This window comes from Periophthalmus magnuspinnatus, chromosome 11 (genome assembly GCF_009829125.3).
Source record: "Periophthalmus magnuspinnatus isolate fPerMag1 chromosome 11, fPerMag1.2.pri, whole genome shotgun sequence".
NCBI classification, from domain to species: Eukaryota; Metazoa; Chordata; class Actinopteri; order Gobiiformes; family Gobiidae; genus Periophthalmus; species Periophthalmus magnuspinnatus.
Window position 1 is genome coordinate 30,877,546 of NC_047136.2, and position 27,650 is coordinate 30,905,195.

General features: G+C 44.9%; 2 protein-coding genes across 3 annotated transcripts in view; both read right to left on the reverse strand.

The window, feature by feature from the left end:
* Positions 1–4,134: 4,134 nt before the first annotated feature.
* myo1g (myosin IG) overlaps positions 4,135–27,650 on the reverse strand; it is a 61,368-nt gene continuing 37,852 nt past the window's right edge. For both annotated transcript variants that reach the window (XM_055225347.1, XM_033991540.2), the window contains exons 18-22: positions 27,099–27,243; positions 25,066–25,170; positions 22,546–22,659; positions 20,872–21,029; positions 4,135–6,646 (exon numbers count right to left, since the gene is read on the reverse strand). In XM_055225347.1, coding sequence (XP_055081322.1) covers positions 6,484–6,646; positions 20,872–21,029; positions 22,546–22,659; positions 25,066–25,170; positions 27,099–27,243 — 685 coding nt within the window. In that variant the 3' untranslated portion in view covers positions 4,135–6,483. The remainder of the gene's footprint in view (positions 6,647–20,871; positions 21,030–22,545; positions 22,660–25,065; positions 25,171–27,098; positions 27,244–27,650) is intronic.
* The window catches only part of LOC117393383 (cell division control protein 42 homolog), a 274,271-nt gene continuing 255,936 nt past the window's right edge, over positions 9,316–27,650 (reverse strand). The window contains exon 6 of the mRNA XM_033991502.2: positions 9,316–9,332. The gene's annotated coding sequence lies outside the window, so the exon portion shown is untranslated. The remainder of the gene's footprint in view (positions 9,333–27,650) is intronic.

Consider the following 27,650-nt stretch of genomic DNA (forward strand, 5'->3'; position numbering starts at 1 on the left):
TTCTTCTCCTCTCGTCCTCCTTCTCTCTTCTCCTTGTACTCCTCCTCTCTTCCTCACCTCTTCATCACCTCTTCCTCATCTTCTCTTCCTCCTCCTCTCTTCCTTCTCTTCCTCTCCTCCTCTCCTCCTCATTTCCTCCTCCTTTCCTCCTCCTCTCCTCCTTTCCTCCTCTGCTCCCTCTCTACAGTATCAGTCTGTTCTAAATCTCTCCTTACAGACTGAGAGAGAGCAGGATTTGGAGCAGGACCAGGGAACAGTTTTTACACGATTAAACACATTACACAAACATTTGTCGTCATTTTCATTTTCCGTAGTTGTCGTAGTAGTGGTAGAAGTAGTAAATCTCTTGGTTACATTGATGTGTTATTGCATTACCCAGAGTGTTCCTCAGTATGGCATTAAACATACTTTTTTTTTTTGCTGGTGTTTTTATTGCTAAAAATATATATTGAAAAAAACACACATTGTTACTTGGAGCAGACAAAGCAAAACAAAAACATCTCCATGGAGACGTAAGTGGGAGACTATCCATTAAATACATTAAATGCTGTTTTATTTATGTATTTATGTTGATAAGGGTGTGCATGCAGTTACTCTAGACCTCTGACATCCACACAGTGTGAAAGAGCCAGGCACGTGTGCATCAGGATCACGTGTGGGGGATACAGATTAAGGATTACAAGTGAAAATCTGCAGAAAATGTGATGATAATCTGAGAATTACATCAAATATAACAGCAACATATACTCACTACTACAAGTACAGAGTAATACTGTGATGTCAGAGATGAATATTCAAACTAGTAGTAGCAGTAGCAGTGGCAGTAGTGTTATACTACTCAGATAAGAGTACTATTACATTGTGCATTATATTACTCAAGTATGAGTATTGTTACATTGTCTATCTTATCCTTAGAATAATGGTTCAGTTCAAGATCACGGCTTTGTCAAAATAGAATCTTTTTTCACTTTTGCTATTGTTTTTACATTTTAATACACTTGAAAAGCACTTTGGTTCAGTTTTTGCTGTTGTAAAGTGCTATACAAATAAAGTTTGATTGATTGATTTCACCTTTAGATTTTGAAGAATTTGCAGGGTTTAGCTTTGTTTTGGATTAGTCAAAAAAGGAAAATCCTTTCCTGATTCTGGTGGTCAGAACTTTTAATATCTCAGAACTGCAGAACTGATAGAACCCTATAACATTATTCAAGTAGGAGTAAAAGTATGGTGTCTCAAAGTTACTTAAGTAAATGTACTTACATTTTTATTTATTTTATTTTCATAAATATCTAAAAAATAAAATTAAATCTCTGTTCTCTTTATGTCATAGTATATCTACTTCATTGAGTCGCTTCCAATGTTGTTTATTGTGGTGGAGTTTTTATCCAATTATATTTCAGCTAGCTTGTGTTGTGTGTGTTGAAAAGAGGTCAGCCAACTCCTATTCTAGCTAACCTGTCCCAGCAAGGAAAAGGGATTGTCCGTCATTTTCAGACGAGCCACCATGAACGGTACCCGTGGCTCACAGCTCCAGAGAAACGCTGCAAATTGTACTGTTGGCAATGACTTTTGCTTGCAACTGATTGATTTGGTGTTTGGAGCTACACGTTTAAAAACATTTGGAGACATTTGCAGAGGACCTGCAGCTCAGTGGCACACAGGGAGATGGAGCTCCACAATGAAAAAGTGAGCTTATGTTAATAATAATGTTTGATTGAAGTCACCTCAGTTAAAACTGCACTAATGTTTGTTCTATCTCAGCTGTGCCACATTTTCAGTTATTTGCTGTTGTATAGACTATTGTAAAAAAAAATGCTAATGACCTCTTTACTTTATTTTCATAGAATAGTATGTTTTGTTACTGTCTGGTTGGTGTCTCATATGAAACGCTCTTCTCTGAAGGGAGAGGGTTACAGAGAGATGATGTTGTAACGGCTAGTGCAGGTGCGGACCAAGGAGTGCAGACTCGGGGCAAGTTGACAGTGTTTATTTACAATTTGTGCAAAAGACAGTTCATTTATCACACACGGGACGTAGGTAGCGGGAGGCAGACCAGACAGGCGTTGGGCAGGGCAGGAGCAGGAAAACCAAGACCGGAGCGGGAGCGGAGACTGCCAGGGACCGGAGCACGACGAGACCAGGACAGGACCAGGGAAGACCTGAGCAGGAGTGATCCGGAGACTGGGAAGCAAGCCGGAGGCAAGACAGGGCAGGAGGCAAGCAGAGGGTCGACTGTACCGGAGCTGGAGCGCAGAGGCAGGAGCGGGAACGAGCAAGAGCAGGAATATTGACACGCGGATGGTCCTGGCTCTGAGTGTCTTCTGCCGAGCCCTCATATACTCGGCAGCAGGTGCAGGTAATTGTGTTGATGTGGTCCAGGTGCGTGCGGGAGGAGTCAGGAACTCTGCCCAGCTCCGGACAGACAGGTAGGGGAGGGGGAGAGAACACAGGAATCGCAGGCATCATGACAGATGGGAAAGAGAGGGAGGATTAGAGAGAGGTCAGAGAAAAGGACTGGAAGAGGAGAAAGGGGAGATATAGAGAGAAGAGAGAAGAGTGAATGAATGAATGAATATTGTTTATTTGAGCAGACATAATAAAAATAAAAAAAAACAGTGTACATCCAAATCCCAAATTTTGTACAATGCTCAAAAGGAGTAAGCAGAAGTAAAACACTTGTGAGAGCTTGCGATTTCTTATGTTGTCTGATTTTTCCTGTTGTGTCTGATTTTTCCTGTTGTGTCTGATTTTTCCTGTTGTGTCTGATTTTCCTGTTGTGTCTGATTCTTCCTGTTGTTTTGTTTTTTGTGTCTTGGCGGCACGGTGACTGAGTGCCATCACTCATGTCTCACAGCAAGAAGGTTGGTTCGATCCCCGGGTCACCAGGCCTTTCTGTGTGGAGTTTTTCATGTTTCTCCCCGTGTCTGGATGGGTTTCCTCCGGGTACTCCGGTTTCCCCCATCAACCAAAACATGAACGCCCTTCGAGACAACTGTTGTTGTGATTTTGGGCGTTACAAAAATAAATGAATTGAATTGAAAAGCTTACCCCCCAAGAGAAAGGAATAGAGAGAAAAGAGAGAGGAAGATATTTAAACTTCCACATTTGAATCCTCTCTTTCAACTCAGACACAGTAATCATATCTTTTGTAATGCTACATTCAAAACATATTTTTTTAATTATTTATATTTTTATTATTTTTTATATTATTTTATTTATTAATATTTTATATTGTTTTATTTATTAATATTTTATATTATTTTATTTATTAATATTTTATACTATTTTATCTATTAATATTTTATATTATTTGATTTATTTTATGTTTATTTATATTATTTTTATATTATTTTACGTATGTATTATATTATTTTTTATATTTTTATTATTTTAAGTTTAATCATGTATTTTAAAATATTTATTTTATATTGTTATGAGCGAGACTGATCATTATCATGATCATTTTTGGAGCTTTCTACCGTGTTATAAGATTTGAGTGGCTTTTTATGTCGTTCATTTATGTTTGAGTAATCTAGCGATCTCTTCCAGACCCTGTCTGAACCCTCCTTATGGCTAGCTGTACAATCCTGTACAAGGCTCCGCCCACAAGCCAATGTCAACCATACTCACATGACAATTCACCATAAAAATACAAAAACGTGATATAAAACAAGTGTGTTAGCGCTCTCAAGGGGGAGTTAGCGCAGGGAGTAAAGGGAAGGGTGAACGTCAAAAACGAAAATTGAAACTTATAAAACATGTTAATACAGTACATTGTTTTGGATGAATACGGCATTTTCAAAACAATAAAAGGAAACATGTTATGTTATGTGTTAGCAGTTAATACCCCAGAGAAGTAAAATACCTCCTTTAACATTTTTAACTGAGTGTAGAGAAAGAAAGACACAGCAGATTTTTTAATAAGGTTGAATAATTTATTTTCTACAGAATAATTCCTCCATTTTTACATTTGTGAAAAGAAACAATCGGACCCATCAACACTGAGTCTAGTTAAAACAACATATTACAAAATTGCTTTCAAATCATTAATACTGTGTTATTCTACTAAAAACAAGATATGGAATATCCTGGAACAATTCTTAAAATGTGAAAAAAATGCCTACAATAGCGGTCACAGAATTAAGAGATAAAATGATATTAAAATATAAAATTTAACTTTGATTGGCCTTGATCAAGGCCAGTTACGTCGCCCGGACTGGCGTTACCGGGGCCCCACCCTGGAGCCAGGCCTGGGGTGGGTGCTCGGCAGCGAGCGCCTGGTGGCCAGGCCTTTCCCCCACGGAGCCTGGTCGGGCCCAGCCCGAAGGAACGACGTGGGGCCGTCCTCCCGTGGACCCACCACCTGCGGGAGGAGCCATGCGGGGCGGGTGCAGAGAGATCCGGGCGGCAGTCGAAGGCGGGGACCTCGACGACCGGATCTCCGGACATGGAGACTAGCTCTGGGGACGTGGAATCCCACTGGAGGAGCTGGAGGACGTGTCCGGGGTGAGGGAAGTCTGGGAGTCCCTGCTTAGACTGCTGCCCCCGCGACCCGGCCCCGGATAAGCGGAAGAAAATGGATGGATGGATGGAACTTTGATTGGCAGATTTTTATGCCAGATGCCCTTCCTCTTGCAGTTAGCCACATTAATGAGGCTGGAGTGTGTAACAGAGGTGAAGACAATGTACGAGGGAGAACTGACTACCTTCTGGTGACAAGGTTAACACTTATCTACTGCAACAACACAGTGCAAATAATCAAGGTGTCTTGACCAGGGACTCAGTTACAGAGTTTGAATGGGAAGAGTTTGAACTGACAGCCTTCTAGTGAGAGGGTTCATTTTTACCCACTGCACCACTTGAGCATGTGCATTGGTGAGATTGGAAAAGGCATCCACCCGGGCACAGAGGTGGGGAGTACTTTATGTTTAAGAAATGAGCTAATATTTGTGTTTCTTGCACGGCTCCTTCAGATATGGTTCAGTTTGTTTCATTTTTGTATCTATCCTTTTAAAGTGTCAGATTTTGTGCATTATTTAATGTTTTGTCCGTTAACTTTAACTTAAATCAGATGTTATGTCCCGAGAGTTACTCTTTAAGTTATTCTTACTAGAGCGGTAGATTTCTTAAATTCAGTGGTCCCTAGTTTATCGCAGGGATTACGTTCAAAAAATAACCCGCAATAGGCAAAATCCGCGAAGTAGTCAGTTAAATTTTTTACAATTATTATATATGTTTTAAGGCTGTAAAACCCCTCACCACACACTTTATACAGTTTTTTTCAGACAGGCATTAACATTTTCTCACATTTCTCTCTTGTTTAAACTCTCTCAAAGTTCAAACCTTCGTAGGCGCCTTTGTTGCTGCAGAACATTTCATCGACATTGTGAGTTTTGTTGGGGAGAAAACTTGCAAACTTACAGCACTTCAGAGTTACATTGTGATCCAACATTTATAAATTTGGCTGAACTGTACAGGAGACACGGCACAGAGGAGACTAATTGACAATGGTCAACAGTCCCTTAGCCAATCAGGATGCCCAACACAATGCACGTTCATACACTGTAAAAAGAAGCATGTAAAAAAAAAAATCTGCAAAACTGCAAGGCCACGAAAGGTGGACCATGATATAGCGAGGGACCACAGTACTTTTTTGCTCTTGCTTGAGTAATTTCATGGACCACTACTTTACATTTCTACTTTTCCAGATTATAAATTGCACTTTTTTCATAGTTTGTCCTGGGGTGCAACTTATACTCAGATGTGATTTATATGTGAAATTATTAAAATATATAATTTCACCTTTTCATTATTGTCACACTGACATCTGCGCGAGTGCACTCCACTGCACACCACTAAACATTTAAAATTTCAACATTATGGTAATTTAAAAGCCATCTGAGAAAGACTGAACAAAAATGCCCCTAAAAGAAAATGGTATTCTGCCGAGTCTGATGACAGCCAGGCAGAAGAAGAAGCGGTGCTTCATTTACCTCCCGAGTTGGAGGAGTTGTTCAGAAGCGACACAGAGGAAGAAGAATTCAGTGGATTTAGTGATTTGGAGTGAGATCCAGAGTAAACTTGTTAGCTTGTTTTTTATGCTTTAGTTATCTCATTAACTGTTAATATCTTACCAGACACGTATTCTCTATTTTATTGTTATTATTAGAACTTGCCTTTAAAGATAAAATGTCTTTTCTTGGTCTAGGATTTTGTAAAATAAATAAAGTTATAGTCCAGTGCAACTTATATATGGTTTTTTCTTCATTATTACACATTTTTGGCTGGTGCGCCTTATACTCCGGAGCAACGTATAGTCCAGAAAATACAGTAATATTATTTTAAAGTAACATTACTCTTATTTGAGTACAATTTCTGGATACTCTATCCCCCTCAGCAGGGACACACATTTTGGGCCTTTAATTCTAACGACCTCAGCCCCTCTAATACAGTTTCCAGTACACTTGGTGGTAGTAGTTTGAGTCAGTTTGCCGGACAGACAAGTATAAACCCGTCTTTGGTCTTCTTGAAGTCAGCCATGTTGATGGAGGGTCTGGTTTCCACGGTGACAGTTTTGGGTTTGCCTCTCATGTGAAGCTGGACAGAGGAGCTGCAGACATTCACCGGGAATGGGACCTTACGCACCCTAAAGGACAAAGAACACAACGCTTTAATGCTCAATATGGTTTGTATCATGCTTTTGTATACTTATGGAAAATTGTTGTGCGTATGTAGGGTTGTGGGCAGAGGAAGTCTCAATCTCAAACCCACAAGCACTTTAAGACAAAAACTGGTTCACCCAAAAGACAAAACCCCGAACCATAAACAAAGTAATGTGTCTACTCCATTCAGTATAGGGAAGAGTGCAGTGAGCGTTACACTGGAGAAACTAAACAGCCACTGCATAAGAGGATGTGCCGGCGGGAGAGTTCCTCTGGACCTCAGTCCGCCGTGCATCTCCATCTCAAAGACACTAACCACTCCTTTGAAGATAGTGAAGTTCAAATCTTAGCCAGACAAAAGAAATGGTTTGAGAGAGGAGTTAAAGAAGCTATTTTTGTTAGGAAAGAGAATCCTTCCTTAAACAGGCATGGGGGCCTAAGACATCATCTCTCCCTCATCTATAACACCATCCTCAGACCCAGAACAATGACAACAATAGCAGGGTCATTAAGGGCTGAATAGGGTAGTTCCAGCTGAAACTGGAGACAATAGCTGTTTACAGTTTCAGTGTGGTTAGGCCCTCCCCTCAGATAGATATAAGGCAGTGGCCACCAGCAATCTGACCAGAACTGAAGAAGCGACATGGATGAGCAGCGAAACATCTTCACTCTTATGATTTGTCCAGTTGACAGATTTAAACTTCATCTTTTGCTTCACTAGAATCATTTGGATCATTTCAGTCCTGGAATTGCCCATCTCTACTAAACTAAAGGTAAATGTATCATGGCCTGAAGCCAACAAGAGTCAATGATGTGTAATATAGGACCTTTAAATCAGTTACTTGTAAATAAAGCCATGCAGATTCAATAAGTTGGAACCGTTCATGTTTTGTGTGTGTGTGTGTGTGTGTGTGTGTGTGTGTGTGTGTGTGTGTGTGATAAGGGAGCAGATATTACAAGTTTACACTTCTTTCTGCTCCTTTTCATTCACATGCCTGTAACATCATTATTTTTTATCCATCTTAAATGAAGGGAAAAAAAGGAAAAAAGAAATGAGCTTTGAGTTTCTGTTTGTGTAAAAGTGTTTTGTGTTTTTGTACACTTCCACAGAAGAATTCATCCTAAACTTTAGAAATTTGACCCCTGTCTTGTAACTTGGCCTGATGATGTCACTTGCTTGTCTCCATGGAGATAGATGACTTTGATGTCACACTATGGAACATTATTTTTAGTTGTACAGTCTTTCTTTAACTACTACGCCACTTTATAAAACATACATATACATAATATCTGTACCTAATTTTTCTGTGCTTTAAAATGTGAAAAGACAAAACTAGTTCATTTTAAACAGTGGTCCAAAGGAATTCCTCACTGACCTTATGCATTCTGAGCATGGCATGATTTGATCTTATACTGTGGAACATTATTTTTAGTATTGGTATTGTGTCTGTGTGAGCAGGACCCAGAGGGCTGAGCTGGCTGGGTCTCATTCACACCTCTCTCTCCAGAGCAATAACAGAGAAATGTTCGAACCAGGATCTAAACAATGTGATAATTATGAGAGGATATTTTTATATTTCGAGCCAAGTGATTTGGATGAAAATGAACCTACGTCAAACAGGATTTACACTGAGCTCTTTCCAGTTATTTGAAATCCAAAGTTATTGTAGATTATATAATGAAAAATTTATGTAACAACACTCCTCTGCATCCTCTTCTCCCTTTGACCCTCTCCTGCGCATCCTCTGCTCCATCTAACCCTCTCCTCTGCTCCATCTGCTCCATCTAACCATCTCCTCTGTTCCCTCTGACCATCTCCTCTGCATCCTTTGCTCCTTTGACCTTCTCATCTGCTTCCTCTGGGTTGCTCCTCTGCATCCTCTGCTCCCTCTGCCCCTCTCCTCTGCATCCTCTCATCCACATTTTCTGCTCCTCTGACTCATCATGTGCTCCATCTGACCCTCTCCACTGCATCCTCTGCTCCATCTGACCCTATCTGCTATTTTCTCTGACCCTTTCCTCTTCACCTCCTGTTTTCTGGAGCTCAAACTACAATGTGCTATGTTGTACTTACAGATTAATTCTTGGCTCATGTTACATTTGAAGGATATCCCCTTTAAACATGGGACAGAGACAGCAAGGAGTGTGAAGAATGTACCCTCAATGTACCCTACTGGAGGTTTTAAAAGCCCGGAGAATTTTACCTCAGATAGTAACCTCATCTCTGGGTCAGAAATGAACAGTTATTTGGAGACAGTTATGAGAGTTTTGGAGATACTGGATGTACTGGGGGGAAGGGGGAGACTTATGACTTCGACCCCAGTTTGGAGCCTCCTCTCTGGCTGAGTACAGCACAGCTGTGGGGTCTTAGTCCAGGATGTGTCTGAATCCCTCTGGACCAAAGTCAGTCTGCACCTGTTCTGGAGGATAAGGATCAGATGGGGATTGGGTTTTGGGGTTCAGGGCTGAACTGTGGCAAACAAAAGGCTTTAAATAGACAGTTCCACTATGAACCCAATGACTGTAGCATTAATCCAGGGTTTAGACACCACCTACTGTTTCATGTGTGAGTGGAGACAATAGGAAAAGATAAAATTGTAAAATATTTTGTGATAAAATATTACTCAAAGGCAGGGTTCAAAGTAGTCCTGGTTTAGTCTTGGTTTAGTCCTGTTTTAGCCCTTGTTTAGACCTGTCCTGTTCAAATACACTCAGACAAACCTGGAATGACTGTAGTCCAGCTGTGCAGGACTGTTTGAAATACAAAGTTTGTCTTTCATTCTCATTCACTGTGGAGATGACAGCAGATGAGTACAAGAACGCAAACGAGTGAGGCACCAGCCATTCTGCTGTCTACAGCAGTTTGTCATTTTGATTTTGTTGTCTCAGTTTTTTCACCAAATGTCATGAGGCACGTATCTCTGCTCCGTTTTTGCCTCCCGTGTGCTCTCCCCCCTCCCTCACCTGGCTGTACCTGGAGCTGGGCGGAGCCCTCGGCTCCTCCCGAGCGCACTTGTGTCCCATCAGGGTAATCACCACCACCTGCCGTGATTAAGAGGAGCTGGGAGAAGACACTCGGTGCCAGACCGTCCGCGTGTCAATGTGATTATACCTGGTCTGTTTTTGCATCCTCCCGTGGACCCACCACCTGCGGGAGGAGCCATGAGGGGCGGGTGCGGAGAGATCCGGGTAGCAGTCGAAGGCGGGGACCTCGACGACCGGATCTCCGGACATGGAGACTAGCTCTGGGGACATGGAATGTCACCTCGCTGGGGGGGAAGGAGCCTGAGCTTGTGCGGGAGGTTGAGCGTTACCGGCTAGATATAGTCGGCCTCACCTCCACGCACAGCTTGGGCTCTGGAACCCAACTTCCTGAGAGGGGTTGGACTCTCCATTTCTCTGGCGTTGCCCGCGGGGAGCGGCGGCGAGCTGGTGTGGGCTTGCTCATTGCCCCACAGCTCAGCCGCTGCGTGTTGGGGTTCACTCCGGTGAACGAGAGGGTCGCGTCCCTGCGCCTTCGGGTCGGGGACAGGTCTCTCACTGTTGTGTCGGCCTACGGGCCAAACAGCAGTGCAGAGTACCCGGCCTTCTTGGAGTCCCTGGGAGAGGTACTAGACAGTGCACCAACCGGGGACTCCGTTGTTCTCCTGGGGGACTTCAACGCCCATGTGGGTAACGACAGTGACACTTGGAGGGGCGTGATTGGGAGGAACGGCCTCCCCGATCTGAACCCGAGCGGTGTTTTGTTATTGGACTTCTGTGCTAGTCACAGCTTGTCCATAACAAACACCATGTTCGAGCACAAGGGTGTCCATCGGTGCACATGGCACCAGGACACTCTAGGTCGGAGGTCGATGATCGACTTTGTTGTCGTGTCATCTGACCTCCGACCGCGTGTCTTGGACACTCGGGTGAAGAGAGGGGCTGAGCTGTCAACTGATCACCACCTGGTGGTGAGTTGGATCGGCTGGCGGAGGAGGAAGCCGGACAGACCTGGCAGGCCCAAGCGTATTGTGAGGGTCTGCTGGGAACGTCTGGCGGAGCCCTCTGTCAGGGGGGTCTTCAACTCCCACCTCCGGGAGAGCTTCTCCCTGATCCCGGGGGAGGTTGGAGACATGGACTCCGAGTGGGCCATGTTCTCCACCTCTATTGTTGATGCGGCTGCTCGTAGCTGTGGTCGTAAGGTCTGTGGTGCTTGTCGCGGCGGCAATCCCCGAACCCGGTGGTGGACACCGGAAGTAAGGGATGCCGTCAAGCTGAAGAAGGAGTCCTATCGAGCCTTGTTGGCTCGTGGGACTCCTGAGGCAGCTGATGAGTACCGGCAGGCCAAGCGTTGCCGCGGCTCGGGCAGTCACAGAGGCAAAAACTCGGGGTTGGGAGGAGTTCGGGGAGGCCATGGAGGAGGACTATCGGACGGCCTCAAAGAGATTCTGGCAAACCGTCCGACGCCTCAGGAGGGGAAAGCAGTGCTTCACCAACACTGTTTACAGTGCGGGTGGAGAGCTGCTGACCTCGACTGGGGATGTTGTCGGGCGGTGGAAGGAATACTTTGAGGATCTCCTCAATCCCACTGTCACGTCTTCCGAGGAGGAAGCAGAAACTGGGGACCCAGGGGCGGACTCGTCCATCACCCTGGCTGAAGTCACTGAGGTGGTTGGCAAGCTCCTCGGTGGCAAGGCTCCGGGGGTGGATGAGATCCGTCCTGAGTACCTCAAGTCTCTGGATGTTGTGGGACTGTCTTGGCTGACACGTCTCTGCAACATCGCGTGGCGGTCGGGGACAGTACCTGTGGAATGGCAGACCGGGGTGGTGGTCCCTCTGTATAAGAAGGGGGACCGGAGGGTGTGTTCCAACTACAGGGGAATCACACTCCTCAGCCTTCCCGGTAAGGTCTATTCCAGGGTGCTGGAGAGGAGAATCCGACCGATAGTCGAACCTCGGATTCAGGAGGAGCAGTGTGGTTTTCGCCCTGGTCGTGGAACACTGGACCAGCTCTATACTCTCCATCGGGTCCTCGAGGGCTCATGGGAGTATGCCCAACCAGTCCACATGTGTTTTGTGGATCTGGAGAAGGCATTCGACCGTGTCCCTCGTGGTGTCCTTTGGGGGGTGCTCTGGGAGTATGGGGTCCGGGGCTCTTTGCTAAGGGCTGTCCGGTCCCTGTATGACCGGAGCAGGAGCTGTGTTCGCATTGCCGGCAGTAAGTCAGACCTGTTCCCAGTGCATGTTGGACTCCGCCAGGGCTGCCCTTTGTCACCGGTTCTGTTCATTATATTTATGGACAGAATTTCTAGGCGCAGCCAGGGGCCGGAGGGGGCCTGGTTTGGGAACCACAGGATTTCATCTCTGCTGTTTGCAGATGATGTTGTCCTGATGGCTTCTTTGAGCCAGGACCTGCAGCAGGCACTGGGGCGGTTTGCAGCCGAGTGTGAAGCGGCTGGGATGAGAATCAGCTCCTCCAAATCCGAGGCCATGGTTCTCGACCGGAAAAAGGTGGTTTGCTCTCTCCGGGTGGGTGGTGAGTCTCTGCCCCAAGTGGAGGAGTTCAAGTATCTCGGGGTCTTGTTCACGAGTGAGGGAAGGATGGAGCGTGAGATTGACAGGCGGATCGGTGCAGCGTCTGCAGTAATGCGGTCGCTGTATTGGTCCGTTGTGGTAAAGAAGGAGCTGAGCCGGAAGGCGAAGCTCTCGATTTACCGGTCAATCTACGTTCCTACCCTCACCTATGGTCATGAGCTTTGGGTAATGACCGAAAGGACAAGATCGCGGATACAAGCGGCTGAAATGGGCTTCCTCCGCAGAGTGGCCGGGCGCACCCTTAGGGATAGGGTGAGGAGCTCGGTCACACGGGAGGAGCTCGGAGTAGAGCCGCTGCTCCTACACGTTGAGAGGAACCAGCTGAGGTGGCTCGGGCATCTGCTCAGGATGCCTCCTGGACACCTCCCTAGGGAGGTGTTCTGGGCATGTCCCACCGGGAGGAGGCCCCGGGGAAGACCCAGGACACGCTGGAGGGACTATGTCTCTCGGCTGGCCTGGGAACGCCTTGGGGTCCCACCGGAGGAGCTGGAGGACATGTCCGGGGTGAGGGAAGTCTGGGAGTCCCTGCTTAGACTGCTGCCCCCGCGACCCGGCCCCGGATAAGCGGAAGAAAATGGATGGATGGATGGATGGATGTTTTTGCATTTTTGTCTCTTGTCCTTTTTGATGCTAATTGGAGTTTACTGCCTCCCAGGTTCCGGTTCTCCTGACCTCCACAGCTCCTGGCTTCTGGCCCTGTTCCTGACTCCGTGCTCCAGCCCTGGTATTGTCTACTCCTTACCTTCACCTCCCTGTCTCGTCCTGGACCCCGGCAGTACCATGTCCCGGCTCCGGTTCCTGCTCTCCTGTCTGCTCTGGCTTGGCTTCCTCTGGTTCTGGCCCCAGTCTGGTCTGCGTCCCGCTCCTGTTCCCATCCCGGCTTTTCCCTGATGTGCCCCTGGCTCTTGCTCACGCCCTGCCCACGGCTCTTGTTGGATTATTGAACTATTATTTGTACTTTTCACTAACTGTAAATAAAACACTGTAAACCTGTCCCGAGTCCTGCACGTCTTTGGTCCACCCCAACCCCGCCGTTACGACACCAAAATGAATTTGAAACAGGTGACAAACTCCCTCAACCAGAAAACTTCCACTGTGGAGCTCATGCCAATGTGCACCATCTGCCCCAGTGGCCAATCACTTACTCACTTTCAGACGTAAAGAATGTGGGTAAAGTGACTTGCTTAAGGACACAACAACAGCACACACATGGTCAGAGCTGGGATCAAACCACAGAGACTCTTGAACTGAGTCACTGCTCGGTCAGTCCCAGCATCGCCATACTAAAAGTGTGAACGTTTGTGACAAGTACGTGTTAGTGCCAACAGTGAATCTTCACGAAGAAGTATGGGCACAAACATACTCGTAGCATGAATTGACTGCTATCTGACAGTTCGGAGATCAGGCCAATCACAGAGCAGCTTTGTGGTGCAGGCGGATAAAATAAAAATATTTGCACATACTTTATAACTATATTATATCTCACTTTTCATAAGAAATGCTCCACTGCAAACACACATTCAATCAAGTCAAAAAACACCTAGATCTAAATTGGTTCATTCATTCATTCATTTTGGTGTGTTTCTTAGAAAAGACAAATGCAAAAAAAGTCCCAGTGTTGAGCTTTAATGGGGGTGGAAAAGGCCGGATGCTATGGCCTCTCATGTGTGAAGACAACGTGTGAAAAGGAGGTTATTCTTTAGAGCTAAACCATGTCTAAGAGAGGAGCATGTGAGCGAGGGATGACTGAACATAGCCTCAAGGAAGACTGAATGAAAGACAGCAAAACACATGCATGTGTGGAAGAGACAAAGGAGAGAGAGAGAGAGAGAGAGAGACAGAGAGAGAGAGAGACAAAGGAGAGAGAGAGAGACAAAGGAGAGAGACAGAGAGAGAGAGAAGAAAGGTGGGGAGGAGTGGGGTTGAGAGGAGAGGGAGCAGAGGGAGTGGTAAGAAGGAGAAAGAGAGAGAGACGCAGAGGGAGAAGAGAGAGCACAGTGAGTGGTAAGAAAGAGTAAGACAGAGAGCAAGGGAGTAGAGGTGGTTAGGATAAAGCAAAAGAGCAGAGGAAGGAGAGAGGGAGGAGTGAAGACAGGAGAGGGAGGAGAGAGGAGAGGTGGGTGAAATGAGGATGAGGAAGTAAATAAAAGGAGAGGAGAAAGAAAGAGAGATGGGTGAGGTGAGAGGAAAGAAGGGAAAGGGAGAGAGAAGGGCAAAGCAAATGGAGTGAAAGGGGGTGAGAGAGGTCAGTTATGTGAGAGGATGTTTACAGCCCACTTTTTTCCAGTTTATCCAGAAAAAGAAGAAAAAAAATCTGTCTTCTTTAAATTAACAAGATTAAGAAACAAACACATTTCCTTTATAAGTTTTAAGTTATCTTGTCGCTGTTAGCTTGTCGTTGTTAGCTTGTCGCTGTTACCGTGTGCTTTTGGCTAAACTCTGAAAAGTAGGCTGACATTTTGTGAGTGGACGATCGGACTGGGCTCATCCAGGACAGTCTCACAGGGAGGGGCTATTTCTGAAGCAGTGATGCGTTCACTGACCCAGTAACACAAATGTACCAGTGCCCCTGAATGCAACACAAGGACTAAAACAGGCCTGAAGCAGAACTGAACTAGGACTGAACTAGCACTGAAGCAGGAATGAACCATAACTACACCAGGACTGAACGAGGATTGAAACAAGACTGAACCAGGACTGAACCAGGGTTGAAACAAGACTGAACCAGAACTAAAGCAGTACTAAACCAGGTCTAAACCAGTGAGAGGTTATTCATGCTGTGCTGACACCTTCATTGACCCAAAAGCAGCGGCCCAAGTCAGACCAGGAACTAAACCAGGTCAAAACCAAAGACTAAACTAAGTCAGGACCGAGGAGTAGACCAGGACTAAATCAGGGCTGAACCAGGACTAAAGTAGGACTGAACCAGAACTAAACTGAACCAGGACTGGACCAGGTCAGCACCAAGGACTAGGAACTGAACAAAACCTGAACTAGAATTCAACCAGAATTAAAGCGCGACAGCATCAAGGAAAAAGAGAAAAACAGGTCTAAACCAGGTCAGAGCCAGGACTGAACCGGGACTGAACCAGGACTGAACCAGGACAGGATTGAAGAGGAAAACCCAGTCCAGTTATATCAGGACAAATCCAAAGACTAAACCAGGGCAATATTAAAAAAGGTCTAAACCAGAACAAAAACAGGTCTAAACCAGGTCAAAGACAGGACTGAACTAGGACTGAATCAGGTCTGAAACAGGTCAGGTTTGAAGAGTTGTAGAAGGATTTCCACATCACAAGACTTGACTCAGAGCCAAAGCTTTGAACAGTTCATGTGACACTGCTGTTTCTGTCTGAGCCAAACGTGACACAGATACTAAAGGACAACAAACATTTGAAAAAAAAAGAGAAAATCAACAAAGGAATAGAGCAAAATAAAAATGTTTTTCAAATGTTTTATTTTTTTGTTATGTTGTTTAGACATAGAGCCAAGATTCAGTGTCAGTCCAAAAATCAAATCCAAAAATGTTTTGCTTGATCATTTCTGACGAGGTAAAGTGTGCCGCTGTATTTATAATAATTTATGTAACCAGGTCTGCAACCAGGTCTAACCTAAAACTAAACCAGGTTTAATCCAGGTCTAACCCAAGACTAAACCAGGTTTAATCCAGGTCTAACCCAAGACTAAACCAGGTTTAATCCAGGTCTAACCCAAAACTAAACCAGGTTTAATCCAGGTCTAACCCAAGACTAAACCAGGTTTAATCCAGGTCTAACCCAATATTAACCCAGGTTTAATACAGGTCTAACCCAAGACTAACCCAGGTTTAATCCAGGTCTAACCCAAGACTAAACCAGGTTTAATCAAGGTCTAACCTAAAACTAAACCAGGTTTAATCCAGGTCTAACCCAAGACTAAACCAGGTTTAATCCAGGTCTAACCCAAGACTAACCCAGGTTTAATTCAGGTCTAACCCAAGACTAAACCAGGTTTAATCCAGGTCTAACCTAAAACTAAACCAGGTTTAATCCAGGTCTAACCCAAGACTAAACCGGGTTTAATCCAGGTCTAACCTAAAACTAAACTAGGTTTAATTCAGGTCTAACCCAAGACAAACCAGGACAGAACAAAGTCTAACCCAGGACTATACCAGGTTTGTCCCAGGACTAAACCAGGACTAAACCAGGTCTAACCCAGGACTAAACCAGGGCCGTCCCTGTATTAAACTAGGTCTGTCCCAGGACTAATCCAGAACTAAACCAGCTCTAACCCAGGACTAAACCAGGTCTGTCCCAGGATTAATCAAGGTCTAACCCAGGACTAACCAGGTCTGACCCAGGACTAAACCGGATCTGACCCAGGACTAAACCAGGTCTAACCCAGGACTAAACCAAATTTAACCCAGGTCTGAACCAGGACTAAACCAGGTCTATCCCAGGACTAAACCAGGTCTAACCCAGGACTAAATCTGTCTGTCGGTGAGTGATGTGATGTGACAGAAGAGAGAGAGGAGAGCGTGATGAGGAGAGAGAGAGTGAAAAGGTGAGTGATGTGATGTGACAAGAGAGAAGTGAGATTTTCCTATGACCCAGATCTAAACCAGGACTATCACAAGACCAGGATCAGGTCTGGACTGACGTCATCTTTAGATTTAAGAGGGTTTATTTTTATTTTTGCACAATTTGACCTGCCTCCATCTCAGTGTAACACCCCAGGGACACAGGAGGATGGGAGGGCATCATTCCTAAAGACCTTCTATGACTCTGTGGTGGCATCAGCCATCCTGTACGGTGTGGTCTGCTGGAGCAGTAGCATCACAGAGAGGGAGAGGAAGAAGCTGGACAAGGTCATCAAGAAGTCCAGCTCCGTACTGGGCTGTCCTCTGGACTCAGTGCAGGAGGTGGGGGACAGGAGGGTCCTGGCTAAGGTCATTTCTATACTGGGCCATGAGTCTCACCCCCTGCAGGACACTCTGTCTGCCCTGGAGAGCAGCTTCAGTGACCGACTGATTCACCCTTGCTGTGTGAAGGAGAGGTTTTGCAGGTCTTTCCTTCCTGCTGCTGTCAGACTGTACAATGAACACTGTTAACACTGAGCATGTGTCATTCAATCACACCTATGTGCAATACTTAAGTCACTTTACGAAGATGTTATATTAGAGTCTATTTTTAGTTTATTTTTAAGTATATTTTAAAAATTATTTTAAACTATTTATCTATTATCTTGTTTTATTGCATTTTCCTTCTGTTCTTTAACTGTGGGGTGCAATACTGGTATTTCCTGTGGGACTAATAAAGGCATATCTGGTAACACTTTAAAATACGGTCCGGGACTTACCAGTACTTACGGTGGTAGTTAGTAGATACTTGACTGGTAGTTACGGTGGTACTTACAGTGGTAGTTTGTGGTACTTACAGTGGTACCTATAGTGGTACTTACAGTGGTACTTACAGTGGTACTTACAGTGGTACTTACAGTGGTAGTTTGTGGTACTTACAGCGGTACTTATAGTGGTACTTACAGTGGTACTTACAGTGGTACTTATAGTGGTACCAGAAGTGATACTTAGACTAATAACTACTGGTACTAGTACTGGTACTTACTGCAAAATCATATGAAGTGAATGGTATTAAAGAATATGGTGTTATTAGGCATATGAATCTTTGATTTCATTATACGTTCATAGAAAATACACAAGACAAAACACTGTGAAAACACAAACACTTTATTATGACAAATTTCACATTAATACGACAATCAGATTTAAAAGAAATTTCCAATAATGACAATAACAAATAAATGACACGTTTTAAATGAACATGACAGTGATACATACTGTAAAATATCAATACTTTAACTGCTATTTTAAAGCGAGACATTATGGTACTTGCACTATTAATTACTGGTACTTACTGTAGTTTATACTGGTAATTACTAGTACTTTCCGTGGTACTTACTGCTGTATGTTCTGGTAATTACCATAGTAACTATTATGGTAATTACCAGTACATACAGCAGTAAGTACCACGGAAAGTACTAGTAATTACCAGTATAAATAGTATTACTAGTACTTTCCGTGGTACTTACTGCTGTATGTACTGGTAATTACCATAGTAACTATTATGGTAATTACCAGTACATACAGCAGTAAGTACCACGGAAAGTACTAGTAATTACCAGTATAAACTACAGTAAGTACCAGTAATTAATAGTGCAAGTACCATAATGTCTCGCTTTAAAATAGCAGTTAAAGTATTGATATTTTACAGTATGTATCACTGTCATGTTCATTTAAAACGTGTCATTTATTTGTTATTGTCATTATTGGAAATTTCTTTTAAATCTGATTGTCGTATTAATGTGAAATTTGTCATAATAAAGTGTTTGTGTTTTCACAGTGTTTTGTCTTGTGTATTTTCTATGAACGTATAATGAAATCAAAGATTCATATGCCTAATAACACCATATTCTTTAATACCATTCACTTCATATGATTTTGCAGTAAGTACCAGTACTAGTACCAGTAGTTATTAGTCTAAGTATCACTTCTGGTACCACTATAAGTACCACTGTAAGTACCACTGTAAGTACCACTGTAAGTACCACTGTAAGTACCACTATAAGTACCGCTGTAAGTACCACAAACTACCACTGTAAGTACCACTATAAGTACCACTGTAAGTACCACTATAAGTACCACTGTAAGTACCACAAACTACCACTGTAAGTACCACCGTAACTACCAGTCAAGTATCTACTAACTACCACCGTAAGTCCCGGACCGTATTTTAAAGTGTTACCGCATATCTTATCTTATCTTATCTTATCTGACTTTACAATACATCCATTCATAAAGTATAAGTTGATAAAACTTCATGTGGTCAGGTTTTTGTTGGGAAACTCCTGGAAAAAGCCGCCTGAAGGAAGCATGTGAAGTTAAAGAGAGAAGAGAGAAATGAGTGCAGGAGAGGAAGAGAGGGGAATAAGGTCATGTACCTAGAGAAAGAAGAGAGGAGAAGATGGGGACCAGAAGAGGAGGAGCAGAGCAGGAAAGGACAAGGAAAACATCCACGTGTGCCGAGAGATACAGGGAAAGTTGAGGAAAAAGAGGAAGGGAGAGGAGAGAAGGAGTAAGGGAAAGAGAAGGAGAGGGAGAGGACGAGGAGAGAGGGTGAGGAAGGAACGAGAGGTGGAGTGTGGGACAGGAGGATATAAAGCCATGTGTGTAAAAAGATAAAAGAGAAGAGAAAAGACTGGCAGCAGAGAGGAAGAAGAGTGAGAGAGGAGGAGTAAGAGAAAGAGAGAGTAAGAGAGGAGGAGGGGGGGGGGGGGGTAGAGAAACATTCTGACCCTCACTTTGTTTTGAGGTCACTGCTCTATTCTACAGCCGCAGATGGAAGCACAAAGAGCACACCAAGATGCCTGCCGCTGCCCAGGGTCCCAGCTGCTCCAAGCGCACGGCCATGAAAGAGACAGGCCAAACGTGCCCTCATAAAACCGACAAAGAAAACACACTCCAGAGATCAGGAGACAAGCTCTCAACCTCCTCAGTGAGAAGAGGAGACAGAGAGAAAGAGAGAGAGATGTGAACAGGTAAAAGAGTTGGTGTGATCAGAGAGACGGGGAGGGAGAGAAAGAAAAAATGAAGGGCACGGGGAGAGAGACAGGGAGAGCAGTGGGAATAGGTGACGGATGTGATGTGACAGGACAGACAGGAGGAGAGAGGGTGGAAAAGAGAAAGGAGAACAGAGGGGATCAGGAGTCTGAACCGCAACCTCCTTACTGAGAGGAGGAGACAGAGAGAGAGAGAGAAAAGGAGAGGGATGTGATTTGACAGGAGAGAAAGAGAGGGCAGAGAGAAAGAAAGAGTAAACAGGTGAAGCAGTTGGTGTGACAAGATAGAGAGAGAGGAGAAAAGGCGGTGGAGAAGAGGGTAAGAAACAGAGAGGGGATAAAGACTCTAACCCACAGCTATGCAGTTGACACTCAGATCTATGTCTCACTGGCAGCAGGTGAATATGGACTGGTGGATTCACTCTGCCACTGCGTCCAACAGATCAATGTGTGGATGCAAAACAACTTTCTTCAGCTAAATTCAGACAAGACCAAAGTCATAGTCTTTGGCCCACAGAAACATAGAGAAAGTGTCAACTCCAGTGTCTCTCTCTAAAACCTTCAAATCAGGCTAGAAATCTAGGGGTAATAATGGACTCAGACTTGAACTTTAACAGCCACATCAAATCAATAACATCTGCAGCTTTTAAAGACTTTAAAGCAATTCTGCTTGTGTACAAGTCTGAAGTCTGAAGATGTGAGACAGGCCTACTCTGGCAATGTTTAAATCCAGACTCAAACGATTCTGTTTAGGTGTGCATATGACTGAAAGATTTTTATTCTGGATTCTTCTCTATTAATGTTAACTTTTAATGTTGACTGTATGATGATTTTTCATGTTTTGATTTGTTTTACTGTGATTTTAATTTCTTTCTTATTCTGTACGGCACTTTGAATTACTTTGTGTACAAATTGTGCTATACAAATAAACTTGTCTTGCCTTGAATAAATAGTGACTAAACTAGGACTAAACTAGGACCCAGTCTAACCTTAGTCTAAGCAGGACTTGGGGTCTTACCTGGTGAAATGGTGCACCAGGCTGCCCACCAGTTCTCCCACTCTGTCCTGGTTTGGACTCAGCAGCCCCCCCTGCAGGCACAGCAAGAAATCATCCTGAGAGAAACTGTGCAGCACTACCATCTGGTCAGCCCCGGAGGTCACACTCACACCGGTCAGCTGCAGACAGAAGACAGGAGGTCAGTCAAAACATAAGGATTTACAGGCCCATTGCAAAATCATCACAATGTACTAAAATGTCAGTTGAAGGTGCTTGATTTCATGGAAAAAGAAAGTTAAAGCCACACAGAGCATTCTCCAAGGAGATAGATATGTTTTATGTCAAGAAGCCATCCTCCCTCTTCTTCATCCTTCTCTTCCACACACCCCTCTTCTTCATCCCCCTTTTCAGCCTCATCCTCCACATCCTCCTCTATATTTTCTTCTTCATCCTCTTCTTCCTCATCCTTCTCCTCACCCTCCTCTTCCTCACTCTCCTCTTCTTCAGTGACATGCTGCGTTGGTTTTCATTTCGCAAAAACATGTCCAGGATTATCACATTTGATCACGTTTATGTTTGGAAGCTATGAATTGAATGTCTCGTTTATCTGGGATTATGTTCAGGATGAGCGAGAGGTGAAAGGGGGATGGCAGGAAAAACAGGGACAGAGAGAGAAAGAGAGAAAGGTGAAGGTAGAGAGGAGTGAGAAAAGAGGACATAGAGGGAGGAAGAAGGAAGAGACGAGGGGAGGGGAGGGGAGGGAGAGAAGAGAAAGGTGACAGGGAGAGAGAGGAGGAGGGGGGTTGAGAGAGAAGAAACAGAGGGAAGAGTGGAAAAGGGAATAGATGGAGGGAGAGAGATGAGAGCTAGAGAGACAGGGAGATGGAGAGAGATGGAGGTGAGAAATAGGAGTGTGGCATCACGTGACGAAGTCACAGAGGACCACCACTGACCTAGATACAACCAGCTACATATATATCTACATATACTGCAGAGAGAGGGAAGAGAGGAGAGAAGGAAGAGAGGACAGAGAGAAAGGCAGAGATAGAAAGAGATTGAAAGGGACAATATGGATTATTTATCTCCAATAAATAAGTCTAAAATCTAGTAGAGTAGAGGATGAAGACGAGGGTAAGAGATGAGTAAGAGGAGGAGAAGGAGAGGAAGACGAGAGGAAGAGGTGAGAAAGATGAGGAGATGAGGAGAAAGAAGAGAGGAAGAGATGAAGACGAAAGGTGGAAGAGAAGAGGAGGAAGAAGAGAGGAAGAGATGAGAAAGATGAAAATGAAGGTGAGGAGAGGAGGAAATGAGGAGAAGGAAGAAGAGAGGAAGAATTGAGAAAGATGAGGCACAGGAGGAGGGGGAGAGGAAGAGGAAGAGGTGAGAACAATGAGGAGAAAGGAAAGAGGAAGGGATGAGAAGGAGGAGAGGTGGAAAAGAAGAGGAGGAGGAGGAGAGGAAGAGATTAGAAAAATGAGGAGGAGGAGGAGATGAGGAAAAGAGGAAGAGATGAAGAGGAAGAGGGGGAGGAAAGGACACAGAGAGGACAAAGAGCGACCCACAGACTAAAACCTGCTCTGAACATGTTTCTACCCCGAACAGACCTCAAAAGATTGAACTCAAATGTCTGAAATCACTGAAAATAGCCAATGTCATTTACATGGTTTGAAATAGGCAAGTCCACGTGTTACTGACCATGTCCAGTGGCACCCTCTTCAGAATCTTAAAATGTCGCTTTGGCTCCAGTTTGTAGATGTATTTATCAGTGAGCAGCAGAGCACGGTCCGAGCTCTTATTAAAGCGGTTCACCTAAATGAAAACAGTATGACATTGTTGGTGTTACTGGTTGTATTTTCATAAAAACACAAATATTTGAAGGCACTTTGGATATTTGGGGAATATATTGAAAGTCTATACTGATATTTGATCAAATTTTCAGGAAAAAAAAAGAGAAAATTGTCATAGTAAAAACTTGGCTATATCCATCCATCCATCTATTTTCTTCCACTTATCCGGGGCCGGGTAGCGGGGGCAGCAGTCTAAGCAAGGACTCCCAGATTTCCCTCACTCCGGACAGGTCCTCCAGCTCCTCCGGTGGGACCCCAAGGCATTCCCAGGCCAGCTGATAGACATAGTCCCTCCAGCATGTCCTGGGTCTTCCCTGGGGCCTGCTCCCAGTGGGACATGCCTGGAACACCTCCCTAGGGAGGCGTCCAGGAGGCATCCTGAGAAGATGCCATCTCAACTGGTTCCTCTAGACATGTAGGAGCAGCGGCTCTACTCCGAGCTCCTCCAGTGTGACCGAGCTCCTCACCCTATCCCTAAGGGTGTGCCTGGCCACTCTACGGAGGAAACCCATTTCAGCCGCTTGTATCCGCGACCTTGTCCTTTCGGTCATTACCCAGAGCTCATGACCATAGGTCAGGGTAGGAATGTAGATTGACTGGTAAATCGAGAGCTTTGCCTCAACTTTACTCAGGTCCTTCTTTACCACAACTGATGGATACAGCGGCCGCATCACTGCAGACGCTGCACCGATCCACCTGTCAATCTCACGCTCCATCCTTCCCAAGATACTTGAACTCCTTGAGGCAAAGACTCACCACCCACCAGAAGAGGGCAAGCCACCTTTTTCCAGTCAAGAACCATGGCCTCGGATTTGGAGGACCTAATTCTCATCCCAGCCGCTTCACACTTGGCTGCAAGCCGCCCCAGTGCCTGCTGGAGGTCCTGGCTCAAAGAAGCCATCAGGACAACATCATCTGCAAACAGCAGAGATGAGATCCTGTGGTTCCCAAACCAGACCCCCTCCAGCCACAGTTCCGCGACCGGGACGAAAACCACACTGTTCCTGCTGAATCCGAGGTTTGAGTATTGGTCGGATTCTCCTCTCCAGAACCCAGGGTACTGGGAAGGCTGAGGAGTGTGATTCCCCTGTAATTGCAACACATTCTCCAGTCCCCCTTCTTATACAGAGGGACCACTACCCCGGTCTGCCAGTCCAGTGGCACTGTCCCCGACCACGACGCGATGTTGCAGAGACGTGTCAGCCAAGACAGCCCCACAACATCCAGAGACTTGACGTACTCAGGACGGATCTCGACCACCCCCAGAGCCTTGCCACTGAGGAGCTTGACAACCACCTCGGTGACTTCAGCCAGGGTGATGGGCGAGTCTGCCTCCGGGTCCCCACTCTCTGCTTCCTCCTCGGAAGACATGACGGTGGGTTTGAGGAGATCCTCAAAGTATTCCTTCCACCGCCCGACAACATCCCCAGTCGAGGTCAGCTGCTCTCCACCCGCACTGTAAACAGTGTTGGCTGCTTCCCCCTCCTGAGGTGTCGGACAGTGTGCCAGAATCTCTTTGAGGTCTTCCAGTAGTCCTCCTCCATGGCCTCCCCGAACTCCTCCCAACCCCGAGTTTTTGCCTCTATGGCCACACGGCACCGCCACGGCACACTTGGCCCACCGGTACTCATCAGTTGCCTCAGGAGTCCCATGAGCCAACAAGGCTCGATAGGACTCCTTCTTCAGACTGACGGCATCCCTTACTTCCGGTGTCCACTGCCAGGTTCAGGGATTGGCGCGACAAGCACCGCAGACCTTACGACCACAGCTACGAGCAGCCGCATTGACAATAGAGGTGGAGAACATGGCCCACTTGTAGTCCATGTCCCCAGTCTCCCCTGGGGTCAGGGAAAAGCTCTCACGGAGGTGCAAGTTGAAGACCCCTCCGACAGGGCTTGGCAATACTGTTGCACAAATATGTATTGTTCTGGATTAATAACTAAAAAGGGTTTAACCAAGGTAAGACCTGGTTTAGTTCTGGTTTAGTCCTTTAGTCCTGGTTTGTGCGTGGTCTAGTGCCTGGTTTTCTCCTGATTTAGTCCTGCTTTAGTCCTGCTTTAGTTGCTTTTTAGTTGTGGTTTAGTTCTGGTTTAGTCCTGATTAAGGCTTTGCTTTAGTCATGGTTTAGTCCCAATTTAGTCCCTGCTTTAGTCCTGGTTTCATCCTGGTTTAGTACTGGTTAAGTGTCTGGTTTAATTGTGGTTTAGTCATGGTTTAGTCATGGTTTAGTCCTGCTTTAGTCCTGGTTTAGTTCTGGTTTAGTCCTGGTTTAGTCCTGGTTAAGTGCCTGTTTAGTTGTGGTTTAGTCATGGTTTAGTCCTGCTTTAGTCCTGGTTAAGTCCTGGTTTAGTCCTGGTTTAGTCCTTACCTTGCGACAGAATGCAGAGAACAAGACTTGGTTGAACTCGTTTTTGTTCTTGAGTTCTTTATAAAACTGGATGTAACCGGAGCAGGTCTGAGGACTGTCTCTGGTCTGGAACAGACATGTCAAAAAAACTAAGATATACAAATACACACGTGAGGTATTTTTCCCTTTTTTTCCCCTCTCAACCCCAGAGGAACAGCAAAGAAACACCAAAGAAACACCAGAGGAACACCAGAGGAACACCAGAGGAACACCAGAGGAACACCAGAGGAACACCAAAGAAACACCAAAGAAACACCAGAGGAACACCAGAGGAAAACCAGAGGAACACCAGAGGAACACCAAAGAAACACCAAAGAAACACTAGAGGAACACCAGGACTATTATGAGTTAGTCCTATTTCCTGTTTCACAATTAAAAAGAGAACTGAAGAGGGAACTAAATCTGAAATGAACCAGGACTAGTCCACAGACTAAACCAAGACTAAACTAGGATTAAATCAGGGCTGAATCAGGACTAAATCAGGACAAAACCAGGTTTAAATCAAGGCTGAACCAGGGTTAAGTCAGGACTAAACCAGGGCTGAACCAGGGTTGAACCAGGACTAAGCCGGGACTAAGCCAGGACTAAATCAGGACTGAACCAAGACTAAACCAGGGCTGAACCAGGACTAAACCAGGACTAAACCAGAACTAAACCAGCACTACACCAGAGACTAGAACAGTTCCCAAACAGCACCATAGCTTGTTTTAGCTGAACAGTTCTGGTGCAGTCCCAGATCTGGTCTAAAGTATAAAGTAGGTGCTTCGTTTTACAGTTTAAAAGTTTCAGTGTCGTTTAAACCAAACCTGGTCTAGTTTCTGTCCCTTTCTCCACCTCTCTCCCTCTCTCAGTCTCTATCTCTCTCACCTCTCTTGCACCCCCATCGCTCCTTTTCTCCCACGCGCTGTTCTCTCTCTCTCTTCCCTCCACATACCCCCTCTTTCTTCTTATGAACCTCTCTTCCTCTCTCTTCTCCCTTCCGCCTCCCCCATTACTCCTTCTCTCTCCCTCTCTCCCCCTCTCTTCTCTCTCCCTCCTCCCTCCCTTTATCCCTCCTTCACATGTGCTATACAAACTCTCTAAACTTCAGTAGGTTGATCTGAGTCTCGTGAGTCTAAGTCCCTGACTCAGTCCCGTGTGACACTTTGGACCAAAACAAACTCAGATTAGAAAGAACTCAAATTTCGTCCATGTGAAATTAACTGCCACAGTTCAGTCATGTGTTTTAGATTTAAAATTGGAAAAAAAATCAACAACCATGAGGTCACTATGGTGTTTACTCCAATAAATGAAGTGAATGCAGTTTTTAATTCTCTCTCTCTTTGTTTCCACTGTAATATTATTGCTTGCACGCCAAATTCCACAGTAGGGCATTAAACTAGCTATATCCACTAAATCTGCAGCACAGCACCATCAGGCCGAGTTACAGGTCAGATTTGTGGAAAGGTGACCCGGCTCCTGTAACTTGATAAGCAGCTGCCATCTGCTAATCATGGAGATGAAAGATGTGTTTAACAACCCAGTCCAAGCAATAACATCTCCATAGAGTCAATGAGCTGGCAGGCCGTCATAAAAAAGCTTATTAATATTTTGCTGCTGATGTCGTCAATATAAAGCTAACTGGAGGCACTGCTCTGTCTGAACTTCTGTTAGTAAAGTTAGACTTTAATCTGAGCTTTGTTTAAACACAATCTGACCAGAAAGAAGTGACTTAGTTGGGTCTACAACAGGTGAGCTAATTTGTGCTGTTAAACAAGTCCCTGTCAGATAACATTACAGTCACAAGCTAGCTAGCATTAGCCACCAGTTTTTCTGCTAGTCACTCTCACCATTTTTGTTGAAAATCAAACTCCGGAAAATGTGCTGTTTAAATTAATTTTGTATGGCCATGGTAACTGATGAACATTCTCCCAGAGATATACACACAGAACACACTCAGCGTGATGTCACTGCAAAGTATCAATATAATGTACCTAGACTACAGTGTGCCTTACATTACTGAGGTAGTCCCTCTCCCAGGCTCTTGGTATTCCCCAGTCCTTTCTTTCTTTACTCAGAGCAGAGAAGGCAGCTACTTTAGACCGAACCTCTTGCATGTCTGAGGGGGGGATGTTTTTAACCACCTGTCGAGCCCACCACCTGAAAATAAACAATCATTTAAGTACACTGGATTAACAAACATTTGATTGTTTGGCTGTGGTGACAAGACAGCCAATCAAATTCACATTCCACCTTTTCCTGATTTTTCTTTTAGCAAGAGCTGTGTCAGATTGATAGAGTGTTACACATATTAATCTGATGTGAGCATAGACTATGAAATAGAAGTGGACTAAGGGACTGTGGCGTCACTCATAGCATTTGGTTGCAGTCAAATGAAGTTCATTGATGCTAACAGTTATAGCGGCTAATCTGCAGCCAGGGACCATGTTATATTTGGAAATCAGAGTGCAAAATTAAATGCAACACTGTTGAAGGTACTCATCCCTTCTCAATCTGCTAACATTACAAGGCAAAAGTAGTAGTGGTAGTAGTAGAAGTCAATTGGA